Source organism: Antennarius striatus, chromosome 18, assembly GCF_040054535.1.
Source record: "Antennarius striatus isolate MH-2024 chromosome 18, ASM4005453v1, whole genome shotgun sequence".
In the NCBI taxonomy this organism is placed as follows: Eukaryota; Metazoa; Chordata; class Actinopteri; order Lophiiformes; family Antennariidae; genus Antennarius; species Antennarius striatus.
This window is the reverse complement of record NC_090793.1, coordinates 7787002-7806699: the sequence shown is the minus strand read 5'-3', so window position 1 is coordinate 7806699 and position 19698 is coordinate 7787002. Positions and strand designations below refer to the sequence as shown.

The 19698-nt window shown below is 41.5% G+C and overlaps 1 protein-coding gene across 1 annotated transcript; it reads right to left on the bottom strand.

Annotated features, from left to right (window-relative positions):
* Window positions 1-3524: 3524 nt before the first annotated feature.
* Window positions 3525-15961, bottom strand: acsl3b (acyl-CoA synthetase long chain family member 3b). Its single transcript, XM_068341437.1, has 15 exons — window positions 15794-15961; window positions 13022-13500; window positions 11790-11967; window positions 11600-11709; window positions 11339-11477; window positions 10710-10860; window positions 10429-10552; window positions 9706-9777; window positions 7975-8114; window positions 7615-7787; window positions 7448-7522; window positions 7171-7362; window positions 6927-7041; window positions 6658-6815; window positions 3525-6486 (listed from the first exon to the last, which is right to left on the bottom strand). The coding sequence occupies exons 2-15, from the start codon at window positions 13370-13372 to the stop codon at window positions 6329-6331; spliced, it is 2136 nt and encodes a 711-aa protein (XP_068197538.1). The 5' UTR covers window positions 13373-13500; window positions 15794-15961; the 3' UTR covers window positions 3525-6328.
* Between the last annotated feature and the right edge of the window lie 3737 nt (window positions 15962-19698).

Below are 19698 nucleotides of genomic sequence, written 5' to 3'. Positions count from 1 at the left end.
AATTCCTATACTCTGTACATATTAGTCTGTTTGTTACCATGTGCCTACAACCAACCCTGTTTTGCAAGAATGATCAGTCGAGCATGTGTGCACAGTTGAGCGTGATGCACCGTCTGACCTCATCAGAGGTAGAGACACGGTGTGTATTGATCAAGGGATCCTATTAATGAAAAGGGGAGAATGAAAAACAGAAAGTCACCGTGTGGGAAATGTCCGAGCACAACATCAAATTCCTTCAGATTTATAAATGTCATCATCCCAGCAGCTACAAAACTAATATTTTAAACCCTTCTCTATCCAATTTTATATTGCTGCTTTTATGATGCTTTTCAGGATGATATTAATCTTAAATAGTGTTTTGTTTGTATTTATTACTGTTATTAAATTTGTTCTATTTGATTTTCTAATCTTATATATTTTTGTACTGCCTGTATTTCATTATAATTACTCTTTTAGTCCAATTTTATACTTTTATACTTGTAGTTTTTAGCTTTTCCTCCAGTATTTCATATGTGGGGATCCACCTTCCCTTTCTGTCGCAGTTGAGGGCCTGGGTGCCTCAGCGCCATGCCATGTCATGTCATGTCTTCGTAGTGTGTGTGCGTGCATGTGTGTGTGTGTGTGTCTAGTATGGAGGGTGGGAGGGAGGGAAGAATGGGCTTTCTTTGTAATTGATCTTCTTTCTTTCATTATGTTAGTTGTTTTTAATTCTGTGAAGCACTTTGCGTTGTATCTTCTTGCATGAAAAGTGCTTTGTGAGTAAAATTGATTTGAAAATAAAATAATAAAGATATTAATACCACAAATAAGCAACGCTGCAATGTTATGAAGGTCCATTTAGTCTTTCTTTGCCTGTCGTGGATGTATTTGGGTATCTGTGCCTCTTTAATTGCTTGTGCATGTGCTGGACTTTCTGTGGGGTGTCCAGGCAACCGCGGCTCGTCTTTCTCTTCATTAAAGTGATCCACCTTTCTCTGTGCGTGTCTCTCCAGAAAATGTCTGAATATCAGGCTGCATCACGGTGCAAAAAAGTGTGATTTTTTAGTAAGTATTGCACTCAGTTCCAAAGCAAATAGAGGCAGATTTAGGATCCTAAACGCTTCATGTACAGTTGTTCTGTAGGGTCACGTTGCATGTTGACAATCGTTTGTCTAATGTGAGATTTCAAAATATTTCTATTCTCATGCGAAGTGCTGTTCTATTTTTATCTCCTCTTCTCTTCATCACAGGTCACAGGTCATCCTCTCAACTTTTAGCTCATTAATCATTCCCTTCGCCCTCTCCACCACCTGAATGTTTTCCAGTTTTATTCCCTGCCTCCTTCCTCCCACCATCAGTCTGTTTTCCCCCTTTTCCTCTCCATTTCTTTTTTCTTTTTTCTTCTGGTGCTTCATATCTAGTCTCCCGCACACCCCCCCCCCCCACCCACCCACCACCACTCACTGTCGGCAGCAGATGATGCTGTCCTGGCCGCCTCCCAACGCGTTTGCCGTCCTCCCCCCTCCCCTTCCCTTCCTCACTTCAGCCTGATGCTATAAATACCCAGAGCCGGTGAGTCATCGCAGAAACGTATCTTGCCTCTCCCTCTGACTCTTCACACCCCCATTTCCACCATCTCTTTTCTTTACCCCTCAATGTGTCTCAGGTTTGCCATCAGACCTCACACATCTCTCCCCCCAACCCAACCACAACCCATCCGGGCTAAGCCTGGCCTGGTGCAGCCTGGGTGCATCCAAAGGTCAGCCTGACTCTTTATAACCAGGAGCCAGGAGTGAGCATAATATAGGAAACAGTCATCCAAACACCAGAGCTTTCGATTCACTAAGTTTCCAATTAGATGATGAGGATGGAGAAGAAGGAGGAGGAGTAGGAGGAGAGGCAGCTTCAAAGCCAGACCAAACATCAAATCCATAGAAAAAATATTCTGAATATGTTGTTTAAAGAGTTAAAAAATGCAGATAACTATTGAAGATTCAGTACATCAAAAGAAGAAAATAACTCTTTGCATTTGACTATATTTCAACACATTTCATGAGTTTGGAGTTTGTTTCATTCATTTGATGTTTTTCTTTTAATTCCTTCACTTTGAACTCAGATTTAGATTTGTACATCATCTGGTCCTCTCACTGCGTTTCAATAATTTTTTTATCATGTGACTGTATTATTTATGGACTGCACACAACGTAGGTTAACTGCTGTCTTTAAATGTGCGTTTAAATAAAGGTCAATGCTGTGGTATTTAATTTTTCAATATTTTTTCTTGATATCCTTTTTGGGACTTTTTACTTTCTTGCTTAACATTATATTTTACAGTAGCTAGCATCTTAATGGAAACCAGATCTAAATAAAGCTAAAAAGAATTGAGAAAAAAAAATTGAACATCCCTCCCAATCCTCGATCTGTCACCATCTTTCATGCTCAGATGCAATTATTGTCAGTCCTCTCCAGCCAACACCCACGTCTCCAGAGTTAGGAGGCAGCTCCAATTTAGTTCTGCTCATCCTTGGTTAAACTTAAACATGGTTTATTGGCTCTCATTGGAGAGAGCACATAAAACACAACACTGGTGGAAGTGCCTGAGTACCTCTGAATCCTAAAGAAGAGGGAGCAGGTAAGGCACATGTCAGTTTTATCCAAGAATAGTCAGCATCATCCATTACAAGTGAGATTCTTTGTAATTAATTCTCTTATCCTACAATAAAGAAAGGAACAAATCTGGATCCAGATGCTCTGTCTCATCACCAAAATCTATTCCTCCAGTTAAATCGTACCTCTCTACACGCATTTTTAAAAACTGTAATCTGTCAATATTTTTGTGAAATCATTCTGGCAGACCAAAACGTTATCACCCAGATCAGAAGTAACCAACTGCAGCAAATAGGGAGATGATTTTAACGGTTTCCTGCTTCTCGATGCTGTTGTTGTCTTAGTGGTCGAGACACTGTGTGTGTGTGTGTGTGTGTGTGTGTGTGTGTGTGTGTGTGTGTCTGCGTCAGAATCAGTGGGCTAATGAAGGGAGCGTTATGCCTCTGACGCACTCTCTGGTCCCACAGGGTTGGATGGAAAGAATAGAAGGGAGGAGGAGTAAGGAGGATCACTCATTCGTCTGTGGTATTGTAGCAACAGTTTTATTGTAATTGAGCTATGAAATTGAACCATTCTGCAGGTTTTAGTCTGATCGAATGTGGAAAAATGATCTCTTTAAAATTTTTTAAAAAAAAAGCCTTTTGGTGGGGGGTTTTGGCCCTTGATCAAACCATTTTTATGGAATTAAAAATGCCATCTGTTCTGGAATCAGCAATGTTTTTTTCAATGATTTCCAGCTTATAGAGCAAAGTATTAAAGCAGATGCTGACGGTGTCCATAGAAACAAGAACGCTTGTTGCCACGTGATAGTTATTAGACCAAGGTGTTTTTTTTAAATTTGAGATAAATAAAAATATCACTCGTCATCAATGAAACAAATCTCGATCAATTTACACAGTATTGAAATGAATAGATTTTCATACATAAATGGAATACTTGTGTTCACAAGGATGTATTGAACATTAGTGGTTAAAAGGTGATCAGTGGTGCAGTGAGTTAAACACGATTTACTAAAGCAGATCACTCACACACCTTTAATTCAGCGCCCTCTGAGAAATAAACAAAATTCAAAATTCAAAATAATCTTCAGGTCTCCCAGCTTTGATTGAAGGTTGACTTTCAGATCTGCGTCGAAACGCCATGCGGTCCATCGCCGACAACGTACGCTCCAACGCACAACTCATGTTGGCCTTCGTTGCCATGGAAACTCTGGTGTCAGGATGATTCTAATCCGGCTGCTGATCGCATCAGCCACAGGCAATGCTCAGGTATTTTAAACACGCATGCACACGCACACACACACGCACACGCACACACACAGAGCCGCAGCTATTACAGCACAGTATTCTTTTATTTCATTACATAGTTTCCAAGCCCAAATCACAAATAAATAAAGGAAGGAGACAACTGACCCCAACTTGGGTCGCTTAACCACACAAAACAAGGACACCCCCAAAAACCAGTCAGTAACAAAGGTTATTAAATATATCAACATGAGACTGTACACTTTTTACAATTATTGGGAGTTTGAATGAACTTTGATCACTGATCCCCTTCCCATGTATTTACAAGTGAAATCAAACAGGGTGGTTAAATTTGTCTTCGCACACGACTGGACGCATGCACTGCGGGTAAAACAGGGGGAGTGCTTCCTAGTTGAGAGCCGTGAAAACAGATTGTGTACTTGTGTGGGTGTGTGTGTGTGTGAAAGAAACTAGCAGCTTCTCGCCATGCAGGGACAGGGAAGCAGCAAACAGTACAGTGGGCTACTCACTGTCCACAGTATTGTCAGACGGGTTCAAAGAAAGACAGGGAATGGCCCCCTACTCTGAAAGAACAACTTTAACATGCTAAAATGAACCACTCTGTATTGAACTGGAGAAGAAATGTACTTATAGCACCTCTACCTGCAACTTTTATTTACACTAAAAGCCTTCAGCGAATGCAAAAGCAGGATTACTGATGACAAATCGCCTGGCCTTAAAGAGAACATGGAAGCTGAGGCGAATGTGTCTGTCGTACTGCTGCCATTCAGACAAGGTCACAGTATCAGTCTTAAAATCTACAGTAATTCTTGAGACGTTCAAATACGCCAGTCAAACTGAATCAGAATGGACCTTTTATATATTTATATATATATATACATTGCACATTCAGCATCATATGTATCGTCTGGTACGAACATATGGAAATGTTACTTGGACTCTGAGGTCAAGTGAACTCCTTGTGTGGAAAAAATTATATATATATATATATTCACTCTTAAATAAGTATTCATAAGGAGTGTCTTCAGGAGTGAAAGTCCCTCATTGCAAATATGTTCACGTGCTTTGGTACTGTCGTCATGCAGTTTCAAAAAATGCCAAATATTAGACTTTCACTTGATATCGTTTAGCACGGCGTGCTCAACGGGCTACATCTACACTTTTCCATCAGTGTTTCTATGCTCCCAGGCGCTGGTAGGAAATGACAGACTTTTACTAGTTCACGCACGAAGGAGTGGTTGCTGCTCCCGGCTTCCGCTTTTCCGACATAATCGAGTTTAAAAATTTGAATAAATATTGCACATTCTTTTCCGTATTTTATAATAATGATTTAAAAAACCTCTAAATAACAGTAACTCGAGCTACGGGGTTGAAAAGTAACTGGGAGAGCGGACAAAGTGGTTTTCTACTGGAAGTGACGTCAGAATGAACGGAGGAGTGCGTTCTAGATGCTGCAACGACTGCGATATCTCGAATAATACAGTGCAGGTTTTGCAGTGGCTGAAAAGATGTAGAAGAAATATAATAGTGGTGAAAAATAAAGGAAGCTGCACAAGCTGGAGAGCAGGACACACTGGAGACCAGATCGCTTCAATAAAGACCTTGTTGAACATGCACTCTTTGGGATGCAGTAGGAAAAAATAAACAAATAAAAAAACATGTAAACAAAGCACATCCATGTAGAGTATTGTAAACACATTGGCAAGAGAACACAGGACAAAAAAAACATTGAAAACAAATTTGAAATTATTGTACGATTGAAATAACGATTAGAAATGGTACTGGACAATGCTCAATCTAACATGGCTTTGCAACAGATTCCCCACACACTTATTAAAAACAGAAAACGTGAAAAAATATTTTTAAAAAATTAAATAATGAGGACCTCTGCACAGACTCCAACTTGGACATTGGATCCCTCTATCAGCCTCTATTTGTTACCCGTCCCATCAGTCGATGACCGGCACGACCTTGAGAGAGCAGGAGGAGACGCAGATGGGGTGCTGACACAGATCCGGATACATTTAGCCTGTTTCCCTTTAAGCCGTGCAGTCATCCAACTTTGCCCCCTCTGTTGTCATAACAACCCAAATGGATGGATTGGTGAGAGCGGAGCCTTGATTTCCTCTTCACAACTTCAGTCATTTGTCGGGGGGGGGGGGCAGTTTGCTTTTGGTTTTAACAAAGATCTAAATTCACATGTTTTTTGTTTGGCTTCTCCTTCGATTAAAGTTGGTTACAGGGAATCCAAAGAGGAAGAAGAGGAGGAGGAGGAGTAGAAGGAGGTGCTGAGAAGGTTTGTATACATGTGTGTATTTTAATTATATTCTGACTGACCCTGATAGTAGCATGGGAGCTCCTGGATTGTGTGTGTGTGTGTGTGTGTGTGTGTGTGTGTGTGTGTGTGTGTGTGTGTGTGTGTGTGTGTGTGTGTGTGTGACTGTATGTGTTTCTGTAGAGTCTGTTACAACTGTGTGTTATTTCCCGCCATACATCCTCTCAATATCATCCTGATAGTGTGTTTTGAGCTCCTTGCGTTTCAGTTTGAACGCGTCGGTGACCAAGCCGGTTTCTGGAGTCCAGGGCTCAGCACTCAGACGGATCTTCTTAGGGATCTCAAATCGCTCAAGTTTGGCTGTTTAGGGAGGCAGAGAGCAGCATGTGAGTGTCAGTCTGGTAATAAGACATGATCACATAAGATCCAAGCGGATAATTTCACAACTTGAGCGTCCCGCCGGTGTTTACGGTCGGTGTTTTCTGCATTAATCGCATGAATGGAAGCAACAACAAACAGGCTTTTTCTTACCCAAGACAGCGGTCTCAGTAATGATGCGAAGGACCTCCTTCTCCACCAGGGGGTTGTTGCACAGCTCCTCCCATGTGCCGGGCACCCGTAACTGCTCCGCCAGCAGCATTAGCTGCTTGTAGTTCGGCACCACAAAACTAATTACATACGACTGGTCGCTGAAGAATGAGCACACGAAAGTCTGGGGGTTACATTTTGTCACTATCTAAGTGGGAGAAATCAAACTAAGGTTACAGAAAATCTTTAAACAGATGGGCTTCCTGCTGTACCTGTTAGCATAGGCACAGATATTATCAATGAGCGTGCAGTTCTTCAGGACAGCCTCCACTTTTCCAAGGGACACGTACTCGCCCGCCTGCAGTTTCACCAGGTCCTTTTTGCGGTCTGACGATGAAAACATGCGTCAAAATCCTCATGGATGCACCCCCAACCACCAACACCACCACACACAGGCACGCACACACGAACACGTACGCTCACACACACATACAGACTCGTTCGCAGATCTCTTACCAATGATCTTGAGGCATCCGTCAGGGTGGAACTCTCCGATGTCTCCAGTACAGAACCATCGCTGGCCATTCTCGTCCACGAAGAAATCGTTACGGTTCGAAGCGTGGTTTTTGTAATAGCCCATCGTCACGTTGGGACCGCCGATAAGGATTTCCCCCCGTGGATTGGGTTTGTCAGTGCTGTAGTAACAACCTAGTGGAACACAAGCTTAATTGAAAGAAAATGTCCGTATCTCTGTTTGCTTTCCCTTCAATGTTGTTGTTGCCACGTGACTCACCCTCCTTCCAATCTTTCAACGTGATCTCAGAACAAACCAGAGGAGCGCCGACGCGACCTGTGCTGTAGTCCCACACTGAAAAAGGACCACAAACAAAACAATGCACACTTAGTGTTTCCTCTCATTGCCTGTCTTCTCCACTTCAAAAGCAAAGAAAAATCTCTTACTCTCACTGATGGTGCCGGCGCCGCAGGTCTCCGTCAGGCCGTAGCCCTGGCCCACAGGGCAGCACAGGCAGATGTTCATGAAACGCTGAGTGGCGGGTGACAGCGGAGCTCCACCCGACAGCAGCACCCGTGTGTTGCCTCCCAAGAGCGCACGGACCCGTTTGAACACCAGACTAAAAATACACAGCATGGAGATGATGTGGAGGAGATGAATGAGACTCTAAGACATCTAAGCAATAATCTGACTAGTCACACACATATTGACTCAATCATTCCAATATGAAGATATGGATTTTTCTGGTGTGGGTTGTTTGACTAGTCCCTTATTTCTGTTAGATCCACTCTTTAAAACATGGTTACCTGTCACAAAGAGGCGTGCTGTAGCCCTTAGAGATCTGCTCCATCTTGTAGTTGTAAGCCAGCACAAAAAGGGTTTTCTGGAATTTGCTCATCTCCTCCACTTTGGTCATGACGTTTTTGTAAATGCGATCCATGATCTCCTGCATAGACCAGGAGGGAAAATTCTCAGCTAACACCTCCGACATTTTAAATTTCTACCCTGTTTGGTTGCTTCTATATGAAGGTCTGGGTGCAGTATGATAAAATCGAACAGATGTGTCCAGTGATGCAAAGTAGCGCTGCCACAAATGATTATCTTGATAGTCGACAAATCGCCAATTATTTTTGCAATAACTCGACTATTCGGATCATACGTAACTTGAATGAAAACATACGTCTTATCACACCAGCATGAACCTGCTCTGATATCAATAGTTTTCAGCTTAAAGTATTTAGGTATATGCTAACTAAAAATAAAGACAATTAAGATCGTAGTTCATTAAACCTTCAATAAAATATCCTTGTCACAACAAACAATTGTTTAACTGTGTAGCATAAAGTGCACACCGCTGAGTAAAATAAGGAAAAGACACTTGCCGAAAAAAAAACAACACAAAAATAAATACTTCATGGTCATTGTTTGTTTTTTTTCCTACATTTGTCTTTGGCATCAAACACAGCAACAATCAAGCAGGCACCTGTAACTAAAGCGTTATTATTAACGTTACAGAAAACACATGAAATATGTACGCTAAGGGCGGCTAGTGAATCAAATTGTTATCACTAATGTTGACGTTTATGGCTATATGAGTACAGTATTTTCGGCACTATAAGGCAGCACACCCAAAAGCCTTAAATTTTCTCAAAAACTGACAGTGCTCCTTATAATCCAGTGCGCTTTATATATGAAAAAGGTTTTAAAGTGTGCCATTAATTGAAGATGAATTCTCAGATGAGTTCTCGGCTCTCAGCTGTAACCTTAACCCCCATGCTGTTGCCTATCTGGTCAGCAGCCCAGACAGGATACACAAGTCTAAGCCCCCCCTCCACACACACATACAGTACCTGCTGTTCCAGCTGTCAACCACATTTGCAAATCAATTGCAGCATACCAGACACCTTTGGCTAGCAGTGACTTGGCTCTTGAAATTTGAGAAAAGGCTGCAGAGTCGTGAACGCAATCCCTTTAGGGCAGCTCAATCTAGTGGATCCCTAACGCAACCACAGCCACTACAGTTGTTTTTATTCCATGCGCCTTATAATGCGGTGTGCCCTATTCCGGTGAAAACAGTTTTAAAATGATACCCTCATTGAAGGTGCGCCTTATAGTGCAGAAAATACTGTAAGTAGTAAGTTAGCTCTCCGTTTATGCTAATACTAGCAGCTAACTAGCCAATTAGCTTATTTACGATGATCCTTCCAAACGCAACATGCTTCCTTTTCTGGTGATTGTGTATCGCAGTTATTGCATTTCACATTTCTCACTATTGTCTTCTTAAAATGCTTCCACACATTTGAGCTATGATGCCACCAGGTAGCCATGATAGCAGAACCCGTCTGGTATAACTTGGGGTGACATCACGGCTTACCCCGATTACCACTACTGTGCATGTGTGTTAAAGACAGAAAGGCAGAAGCGGCAGTGGAAGGTGCAGCAGCAGTTTCGACAATTAAATTAGCTATTGATGAGTTTAATGGTCCACATAATAGTGACTAGTTGACTAATCGTGCAGCCCTAAAGCAAAGACTTACCGGTACAGCAGCCATCAGAGTCGGTTTCAGCACGCTGGTATCGCCCTTGCTGCCCTTTTTTATCTTGGTGGACTGAAAACAAAGAAAAACACATGATGAAGCCTCAGAGACCTCCTGATGTAGGCTTTGAAAATATTCACTTCAGAATTTAAAAAGATACTATCACAACTGACACCAATTTTGAAAAAATATCAAATGCTTGATTTATTAATTCCATTTCTGATGGAGACAAACAAAAGCCACGGTTTAATGATGATGTGAATTCTGGTGGTATTATGGGAGTTGTTTTCCGCCACTCTTACCAATGAAACCTCAGGTGCTTTTAAATAAAGGAGGAGAAGACAGACAAAGAACATGATATAGAGACCATGAGGGACCAATTCAAGGCAGTTCTGTTAGTTACATTGATTGACCTGTAGCCTCCAAAAATCTGAGGTTTCCTTTACGGCTATTTACAATTTGTGGAGCAGTGCAGAGGCTTCAGTATTTGTTTTAAGTCATGTTTACGTCTTTGTTATATTTTACTTTAATACACAAAAAATATAAAGATTCTCCTTCCATTTGGAGATTTTTGGATAAACCAATTAACAATGAGCATAATATATGTACAGCGAGGCTCATGCAGACAAGAAACAAACTCAGTTGGCCATGAGGTGTGTGTGTGTGTGTGTGTGTGTGTGTGTGTGTGTGTGTGTGTGTGTGTGTGTGTGTGTGTGTGCTGACCTGGTCAGCTAGAGTCTGAGGTGAGGAGTAGCCAATACGACAACCATGCGAGATGCACACCAGTTCAGCACTGAGCTCCAGAACATGAGCCAATGGCAGGTAGCCGATGTAGGTGTCCGTTTCACTGCCAACAAAGAAATAATAGGATGAATGATGACAGTAGACACAAAGAAGAGAATTTGGTAAAATGTGCCACAAAAAGACTAAAAGGGTAAGCATGTGAAGAGAGGAAAGAGCATGACGCTTGAAAGATTGATATAGCAGAGTCTGATTTTATGTACTTGAGGTTTGGAATGCGTTCAGCCATGCCGGTGATTCCAGCTACAATGTTGCCATGGGAGATCATGACACCCTTGGGGATGCCTGTGGAGCCGCTGGTGTACATGATAACGGCGAGGTCCGAGGGCTGCGGCTGTCTGCGGTCCACTGCGACTGCAGAGGCAGAGGAGATGATGAAAGAGGAAATGGATCACAAAACAATACGTTGAATTTGAATTTGTTGGAATAACGAGTTATCAGGATGATGCAAAATGTCTGCTTGAGATGAATAACGTGTTTCTGACGGATCATCCAAACACCAAAGGAATTTGACTTTCATTTGTAATAAACGGACAAAAAGCAAAAGCTTTCATCTTCCAAGAATTATTAAAATAAAAAAATATCTGTTGTTTAATTTAAAAAACTGTTTTCATGATGAGATGCCATACTCATACAAGAAATGTTTGCGAGCCAAATGAATGTTATTTTCTGCAACAAACTCAGCTACACAAAACTGTTGCTGAGAATTTAACAATGGATCACTGATTTGATCCGTTTCCGAGTCTGTCATGCGTGTCTCATCAAGGTTCGGGCTTCATGTTAAGCCTCCGTCGGGGCACTTTCAATTAATCACGTTGCACAAAACACTCACTATTTTCAGGCTTGGATCCCATCTCGTTCACGGCATCCATGTTGTAGATCATGATGCCTCTAGGAATGTCAGGCCAGTTCGCAGGCTTGCGGTCCACCACGATGATGTAGCGCAACCTCGGCACATCACACAGTATGGCCTGACAGGAAGATGAGTGAGGGGAATGAGTAATTATGTATGTAGAACTGAGTTTTTAAATGAAAATGATTGCATGGTGATCGACTGCGCGATGGAGACACACGGCAAAGGCAAAGGAGGTACCTTGAGACGGCTTTGAAGCAGGTCGTTGCTCGTGATGATGTGCGTGACCTCGGTCTCGTTCAGGCCGTGGGCGATGGCCGTGGGCCCGAGGGTGGAGTAAAGCGTCACAACTGTCGAATTCAGATCCAGCTTAGCTGTTTGGTCGTTTTCACATTGTATGCATACTGGAATCTGTCTGTGCCTCACTCACGTGGAAAGTTGTACATGAAACAAGCTTGAGCTGCCATGATCCACTCCGCTCTGGTCTCACAGAAGATGGCGATATGGCACTGAGGGTTCAGGCCGAGGGCCGCCAGACCGCTGCCGAAACACTTTGCTGCGTGATAGGTTTCGTCATATGACAGCCAGTTGTAGTTCCCAAGAATAACCTACACACAAAACACTTGGTATTCAGGGTTGCAGAAAATCAGGGCCTCTAAAGTTTTCAGTCAAAAAAAAGTCATTAACAGGATGTTTTGGTGTTTTTAGGAACATGGATGGAATTAATATGAGCACTGATTTATTTTAGATAATAAAAATCCATAATGTGAAATACTGACACTCCTGAATCTGAAGGAGATCTGTTGGTGCTATGCAATAGCGTGCCCTCGTGACTTCACCTCAGCCCCGATTTTTGATAGGCAGTCACGTGATACCGTATGCGCATTCTATTTGCTGACGGCATCTGGAAGTGCGCTATGTTCTGTGAGTCTTGGACTTTCATGAGACACAAAAGTGCTTTTAATAGTTGATAAGAGTGTGGGAAAAGGTAATACATATAAAAGGTGGTTTAATATCAGTATGGGGAGGGTTCATAAACGTTTCAACTACCGTAAAAAATAAGATAAATAGTTTGTCGTTCCTTTGCAGAGTTTGTTAATCACGTGTAGTTCCTGGAACGCATTACCAGAAAGGAACGAGGGCGCACTGTGTTCATTCATTTGCAGTCAGTTAGCGCCATCTACAGGGCTGTTACTATTATTGATGAAGAGGTTCCACACACAGTGGACATTTGCCCCATTAACAGTTGATCACTTCAGAACAGCCAGATTCTCCTGATTATTTAAACCTTGCAGAGGCGAAAGCAATGTGTGACATCACCTTGATGTATTTTGTCCTGGCAACACACTGAGGATGATCAACCACTCAAAATATTAGTGATATTGCAATGTTTTTGAAAAAAACAGTACGAATTAAACATTAATAAATTAATTATTATTCTAAATGTTGCATTGCGGTGCCACAAAAATGCCCCAATCTGAAAATGACTTGAAGAAACATGGATGTGTGCAGCTAATTCCAGCAGGAAAGCGACAACAACATAATTTTTAATATACTGAAAATTAAACCTTGTATTTAAGAGAAATTTACATTTGGAACTTTGTCACTTTAAGTACAAATAAGACAAAGTGGGTGTGTGCGAACAACAATTAGGAGTCTCACCTTCTTGAAGACCTTGCCATTGGGCTGGAGCTCATCTTCTTCACTGAGCACCTCTCTGGTGCCCAGACAGTCTCTCTGCGGAAACCTCGCCACGGCATACTCAAAGATTTTATCCAAGGTATCCACCCCGGGGTGCAGCCACGACACTAGCTTGTCCTGGTTGTTTATGGCCCTGTATGGCCCTGCAGGGTGTCCACTAACTGAGCGTGCCTTGATCCGGCGAGCCCTTTCCAAGTTACTGCCAGCTCCGGATAAGAAATACCAAGGTATGAAGGTGATGACGGAGTAGACCCAGACCACAGAGCGGAAGACCTGCAGCAGCAAGGGGTTGATATCTTCCTTCAACTTCATCACTGCGGATGAAGTCGCCGCCGGAAAAGAAGCAAACCAGAATCGCAACGACGTGCACTTGCTACGGCTCCTTAGTTTGGTTGAAACTTACACGCAGTGTTTCCTTTGTACAGCAAGCTAAACCAAATCTGCAACAGAGACAGGACAGGAAAATTTAGAAGTGTAGCTTGGAATAAGGGCTTGTCAGCACATCTATAAATTGTCAAGCAGCTGAAATATGAGGTACTGTTTCCTGCTAAACAAATCCTTGCTTTCTTGAACACATTCTCTCTGTTGTTTGTTGGGGATGTCATAGAGAGAACAGAGCCGAGCACTTTTTTCAAAATTCAAAATAATGGATTAATTCAATTGATTAACTTTTCAAAATAAAAAAGCTGTAGATCATTTTTCTCATCTACCACTTGTTTTTCCAGTTTCACAAACATTATGCTGGAGTAAAACATGGAAATATCTATTCCGTAATCTTTATCAAGAATCAAATCTGCATACCAGCATCCTGAAGGGAAAGTAAACATAAAATCCAAACATGTTTTTCTAATCACCTTTCACGAGGTTCCAAACTTTTTAGAAATTAATCAACTAGAGTTTTGTAAAGTTTTGGACAAAATGAAGAACAAGACACGCGCTAACATTGACATCTTGAATAATTAGGTTTGGGACAAAACAGCCTAAATTTGAAGTCACCTTAGAAGCTATTATAGTGGGTCAGCCCTTACCAGGAAATTTTTACATAAGCTTTCATTAAACCGCCACTGGAAAAGAACACGGCCCCCTTATCCAGACAAAAGAAACTTAGGAGCAGTTCCAACAACTTTTCTGGGGGAGATTTCTGCAGTATTTTTGCAGGTAACATCCTACGAACAACCTTCAAATTAACCTTCACATCCTCCCTGCTCAGCTATTTTAGTGAATATTTCAGGCCTGAAAGTAAATTGCAGTGCAGCCCTGCAACACATTTGAATAAACAGGAAAGAGAATAATGTAGTCATAACCAGTTGGGTTAGTGTAAGGACACTGAGCAATGAGGTGAGCCATGCACAGCCTTGTACCAACACAGTGTGGTTCTGAACAATCGGTTACGACACAGGCCACCTTCACTGCACCATACACTTGTGCCCCACTAAGTAAGGAAAGGGGTACAGTGTCTAATATTAAATTTCACGATTTCCAGTATTTTTTTTTATGGCACGAATGAGCTGGGAGTCACAGTTCTCTCAGGTGGTGAAAATATTGTGTGCTTTACTAATAAAGCAGACACACCCACTAGAATTTGCAATTAAAACAAAGTAAATAATGTTTTAAAAACAAAGACCAAATTTTACTTTCAGCAATTGGTTCAACCACCTCTAAAGTAACATGTTCAAAAATTCACATATGTAATTATTTGTATTGTATATATATTATATTATGGTGTTTGGTTTTATACTTTGTGTTGTATTGCCTGTTGCATTGTGGGTCTAAGAGGACTGCAATTTCATCTGTGCTGTACGTCGTGCACATATGGTACATTTGACAATAAAGTTGATTTTGATTTATACAGATAAATCCATGGCAGATATTTCATTAAACATACTTGATACAAGATATTAACAGTTCATATAATTATCATGATTATCTTAGTGAACGTAACAGCTCTAAGGCCAATAAAGAATAAAATCATATACGTGGTTTAACTTCATGCAGAAAACCGACAGTTGTAGTATTTGACTGAAAATCAGGACCAGCTGGATTAGGTCAAATTAAAACGTGTCCTCAAACCCCATTCATACATATTACAATCCGGCTATTTCCAGTACATTATATACTGTTGTGCCACTGAATCTAACAATGTACAGTACCATGCTTCACTCAGCTTCCAATATTGCTTCTTCTTCTTTTTAAATTAATTTCGTATTGCCTCTGTCATTCTACTTGTTCCCTGTGTGACGATACTCACAAACAAAAGCCGCCTTACTGTTATGATCGTCTGCACACAATTTTGCTTATCATGTTAGATGCTGCAGAGTGGAAAGGTAAAACAACAAACAAACTCATTTTCATTTGTGTGAGCTACTATCAGGACATTTTGCGCTCCTTAAGGTTAATAAATATATCAAGTTTTCTGGGACAAGCGAGGCGGAATCAGATCAGCAGCTAGCTCAAAAATACGCTAGAGGCTAACGGAGCTAACAAGTACCATTTAGCGACTTAGCTAAATTTTGCAGTTGCTATTGGCTCCCTACCGATTTAACATAACATAAATTAATTTATTCATTCAATGTGCTTATGAATTGATAGACAGCAATAGCTTCGTACTGTTCACAAATCAATGGTATGTTAAATGCATTATGCCGCGCTATTGAGCAGACCGGTGTTTAGTGGTTAGCTATAGCAGCTAGCCCTCCTTCCAACATCTGCAGAACGTTCACACAAAATTCTCACCTCTTTTCAACCGCTACGTCTGAGTCGCTGCGGAAATTGATCAAATTCATGTATCCTTACGAACAGAGCTAAGACATTGTGGTTTTATTATCTTTTTAAACTATGTATATCGTTTTATAACATGCCGCAAGTCTGTTACAAAATAAAATTAAAATGGAAATCTGGGCAATGCCGCTACGTTTCTACAGACCGGAAGCTTCCGCATGACGTCGCACACTTCTCCGTCAATGATTGGAGCACAGGAGGTGGCGCGTGCTCGGGACAAAGGAAACGTCAGCGAGGTTACTAACGGTCAGACTTGCCGGGGCGGTCCTGCAGGACGAGTCGGGCGAACCCGGTTTGCTGGTTCATTTGAATTGACCAGGTTTGAACGCAATGTAACACGATTGGCAGATCCCGTAGGAGTCTTATTCTGAATTAAACACAATCACAATAAAACGCCTTTCTTATTGTTAACGGTGTGGTTCGTGGATGAATTGCATTTTATGAATTGCATTATATGAATTGCATATAATGCAATTCTATGCAATGCATTTTATGAATTGCATTCTACGAATTTTCCTTTATCACTCATCAAGAGGTGGGTGACTGACGTGTGTCTCTGCTGCTGTTTATATTTGATCCTGATTTACTGTTGAGGTTGCAGTGATCCTTTCCTCTCAACTTTCGGACACGTGTTTGTGGCTCCTCCCTTTGCCTCTGGCCTTATTTCGCTATCAGCCCAGTATGTGGAAGGGATTCCACCCTTTCCCTCCCCTAAACAATTAAATACACAGAACAAATCCATTTGTTTTCTTTTACTTTGAAGCAATCATCTGATAGGAATTTTTTTGATAAACGGTATGCAAAATGTGCCAATAACTTAAACTGTTACAGTTTAAAATCAATGCATCATTGACTGAATGCTTTGCTGGATTTCTTACCAACACCAATAGACGCAGCTACCAAAGCAAGCTGAAGCCAGGATGATAGCTGGTGTTAAATCTTTTAATTACTCTTCCACTTTCAGAGTTGGAATTTTGTTTATTTTACAGACAAGTTGTACTTTATACTATAATTTCCATCATTATCCATCAAATAATTTTTTTGTTTATTACTCGTTGGACGGGTTTTTGGAAATGGTGAGGATGAGAGGAATTGTTGGTTTGTATCTTGTATGTTCAAATTTTCTTCTATATAAATGATAACTATAAATTCTTCTATATCACTTAAAACTTAAACTGTATAACTCATAAAGAAATACATTGTTAAAAAAAATGGGACATCACTACCTACCTGGTACATCATCAAGGCGCTGAACCACAAAATTTTGTTTCGGGCCTTCACAAAACAGGGTCCTAGGAGACTGTGTCTTATCTAGAGGGGTTTGAGCTACTGAGGCTGTGTTTCTGGGTAAGCAGTGGTGAAAGTCCTGGATTTCAGACCCCAAACTGTTATATAAATTTATATCTTAAACAACTGAAGTACACAGCTACTAAAGTAAGACGCAGAAGGTTGGCAAGGTGTTTCAATAACATATGACATCAAAAAATAAGTCATATTTTATTTTGTTGAACATATTTGTGTTTTATTGGATTCAATATACTTTCATTTGGCAAACAAAATAGTAATGTGTCGCCTTTAAGAGGGTCTTGCGTCATTTTTTTGAGTGAGTTTTTTTGGGGGCAGTTACTGAGCATCCATTCATTAATTCACTCATTTTCTTAGTGGAGGACACTCCAGGTAAAACACCAGTGCACGAAGGAGAGCCCCATGAAAGACAAACAACCACTAACACACACACACTCACCTAACCTAACCATTCACTTGAGGTGTTTTTGGAGTTGGGAGGAGGCCGGAGAACCCAAAGAGAACCCACACATTCACAGGGAGAACATGTAAACTCCACACAGAGCAGGACTTGAACCCGGAACTGTCCTGCTGTGAGGCGACAGCGCTACCCACTGCGCCACCAGCATTTATTCATTCATGAGAGTTTTGTATTGAACTCTTTCATGATGTTATTTATTTCAACTTAACAGAAGAGTGGTTGAATGTTAATGCTAAAGACAGAAAAGAAGTGTTCTTCCTGATATTTGAGAGGTGACATGATGAAAGTGAAATAGCTGGATAAGCTGTGTTTGTCACTTTGACCCCAGACATTGATCCCTTCTTGCTGCTCTCTGGGGTGTTCGCACGCCTGTTAGGCCCTATGTCCATACAGAAATACTATAAAAATGCATTCAAACAAACTTCATTTGTCTTCTTATAAATGTACAAAAGACGTCCACACAAGGATGTGATCACATGATAAACCAACATGTGTGTAAAGTGGTGATAACCCATCTCCTCAGGGTATGTCTCAGGGGCAGTCGTGATGCGACACTAGATGGCAGATGTTATGAGTGACAGGAACACTCTCTTCTGTGAAACTGTGTCCAATTGGATAATGGGGCAAGGACACACTTAAAGGAAAGACAGAGAAAGAGAGGAAATACATTCTCTAACCACCTGTTTGTGTGTGACCGCTTTCTCTTGACAGTGTCTGCAGGGGCTAATGGCTGCCCCCTTGGGATCCACCGATGGCAAATCACTGTCCAGGATCATGTGACTCCATTGGGTAATACCTCAGTTACATGCTCCTTTCAACTTTTTTTAAGCATACACACACACACACACACACACACACACACACACACACACACACACACACACACACACACACACACACACACACACACACACACACACACACACACACACACACACACACACACACACACACAAAACAAATAAAAGATCTTAAATGAGATGTTTCTACTTTTAAGACATGACATAGTTGTTACACTCCCCTCTTTTGATGGAAAACAAGTAAACTAATAACTTCAGGCCCTCCTGGCTCATTATGAAGCTCCTTGACGTCCAGTTGGACTTAAAGGGGGGTGGGGAGGGGGCTGTGTGAGGATTAGCAAACAAAAGGATCCTTCTCTGTCATCAAAGAGGATCTAGTCCCAACTCATCCATGCTCTGTGGCGACAGCTTTTTATTTTTCAAGGGAGGGGGTGATGGCTGCAGGGAGGAGGAGGAGGGAGGGTGACTGTAGAAGTAGAGTTTAATGGCAGGGGATGCAGATTTCAAAGTAATCTTTAACTTTAAGCCCTTCAGTCTCTGTGAAACTGCCTTCCCCAGACACCGTGTTGCCAGTGGCTCCCAGTGGAAGCCTACCACCCCTCCCCTTTTTCCCAGGCATTGGTCATGGTGCCATTTAAGTGGCATTACTGACCAACTGGATGAGCACATGAAGGAGCTTTTTTGAGAGAGCAGAGATGTATTTCTAACCCCCAATACCAGTGTTGCCTTTTAGAGCAACAGGAAGTTCAGATAAATACCCACTGTGTCATTAGGATGCAGCAGATACTTCAACAATGCGAGGACATCAACCGTACGCTGTGATCTTTAATCACGGCGTACAATTCATAAGAATTCTTGATCATGATGCTACAAGGAGGATGTGTCCAGGCTCTAGTTTTTTCTAAAACAAGAAAATCAGTTATTTATTCTTTCTTTAGTCCTTGTTTCATAAGACCTGGGCGTAGATTACGATTTCCACTTCACATGAGTTTTAAAGAAAACATGAGTCCTTTAGATGATTTAAGACTACCCTGGGAAATCATCTGCGCTCCCATTGTCTCATGACTTTAAAACACTGCCTGTTTTGGCCCCCTACCCCAAAGTTATTTCTGTTATCTTGTTGTCCCCTCAGGGTCATAGGCCAGGGAAGCCCTGCTGATCCAGTCCACCACAGGGAGTCAGCGTTATCACACAGAGGTGCATCATGATGGCATAAGGAGGTTATAACATTATAAATAAGCCGCATAACAACAGTGTTACACCTGCAGTGAGTATACAATACACACGTCTGTAGC

What these genes read in the sequence shown, in the direction of transcription:
- acsl3b (XM_068341437.1), bottom strand. Translation starts at nt 13,372, where the DNA reads ATGAAGTTGAAGGAAGATATCAACCCCTTGCTGCTGCAGGTCTTCCGC. An exon ending in GTTGAAAGATTGGAAGGAGG is followed by an intron (nt 7,363 to 7,447) that starts GTGAGTCACGTG and finishes GTGTTCCACTAG; the next exon opens with GTTGTTACTACAGCACTGAC. An exon ending in TACTGAGACCGCTGTCTTGG is followed by an intron (nt 6,487 to 6,657) that starts GTAAGAAAAAGC and finishes CTCCCTAAACAG; the next exon opens with CCAAACTTGAGCGATTTGAG.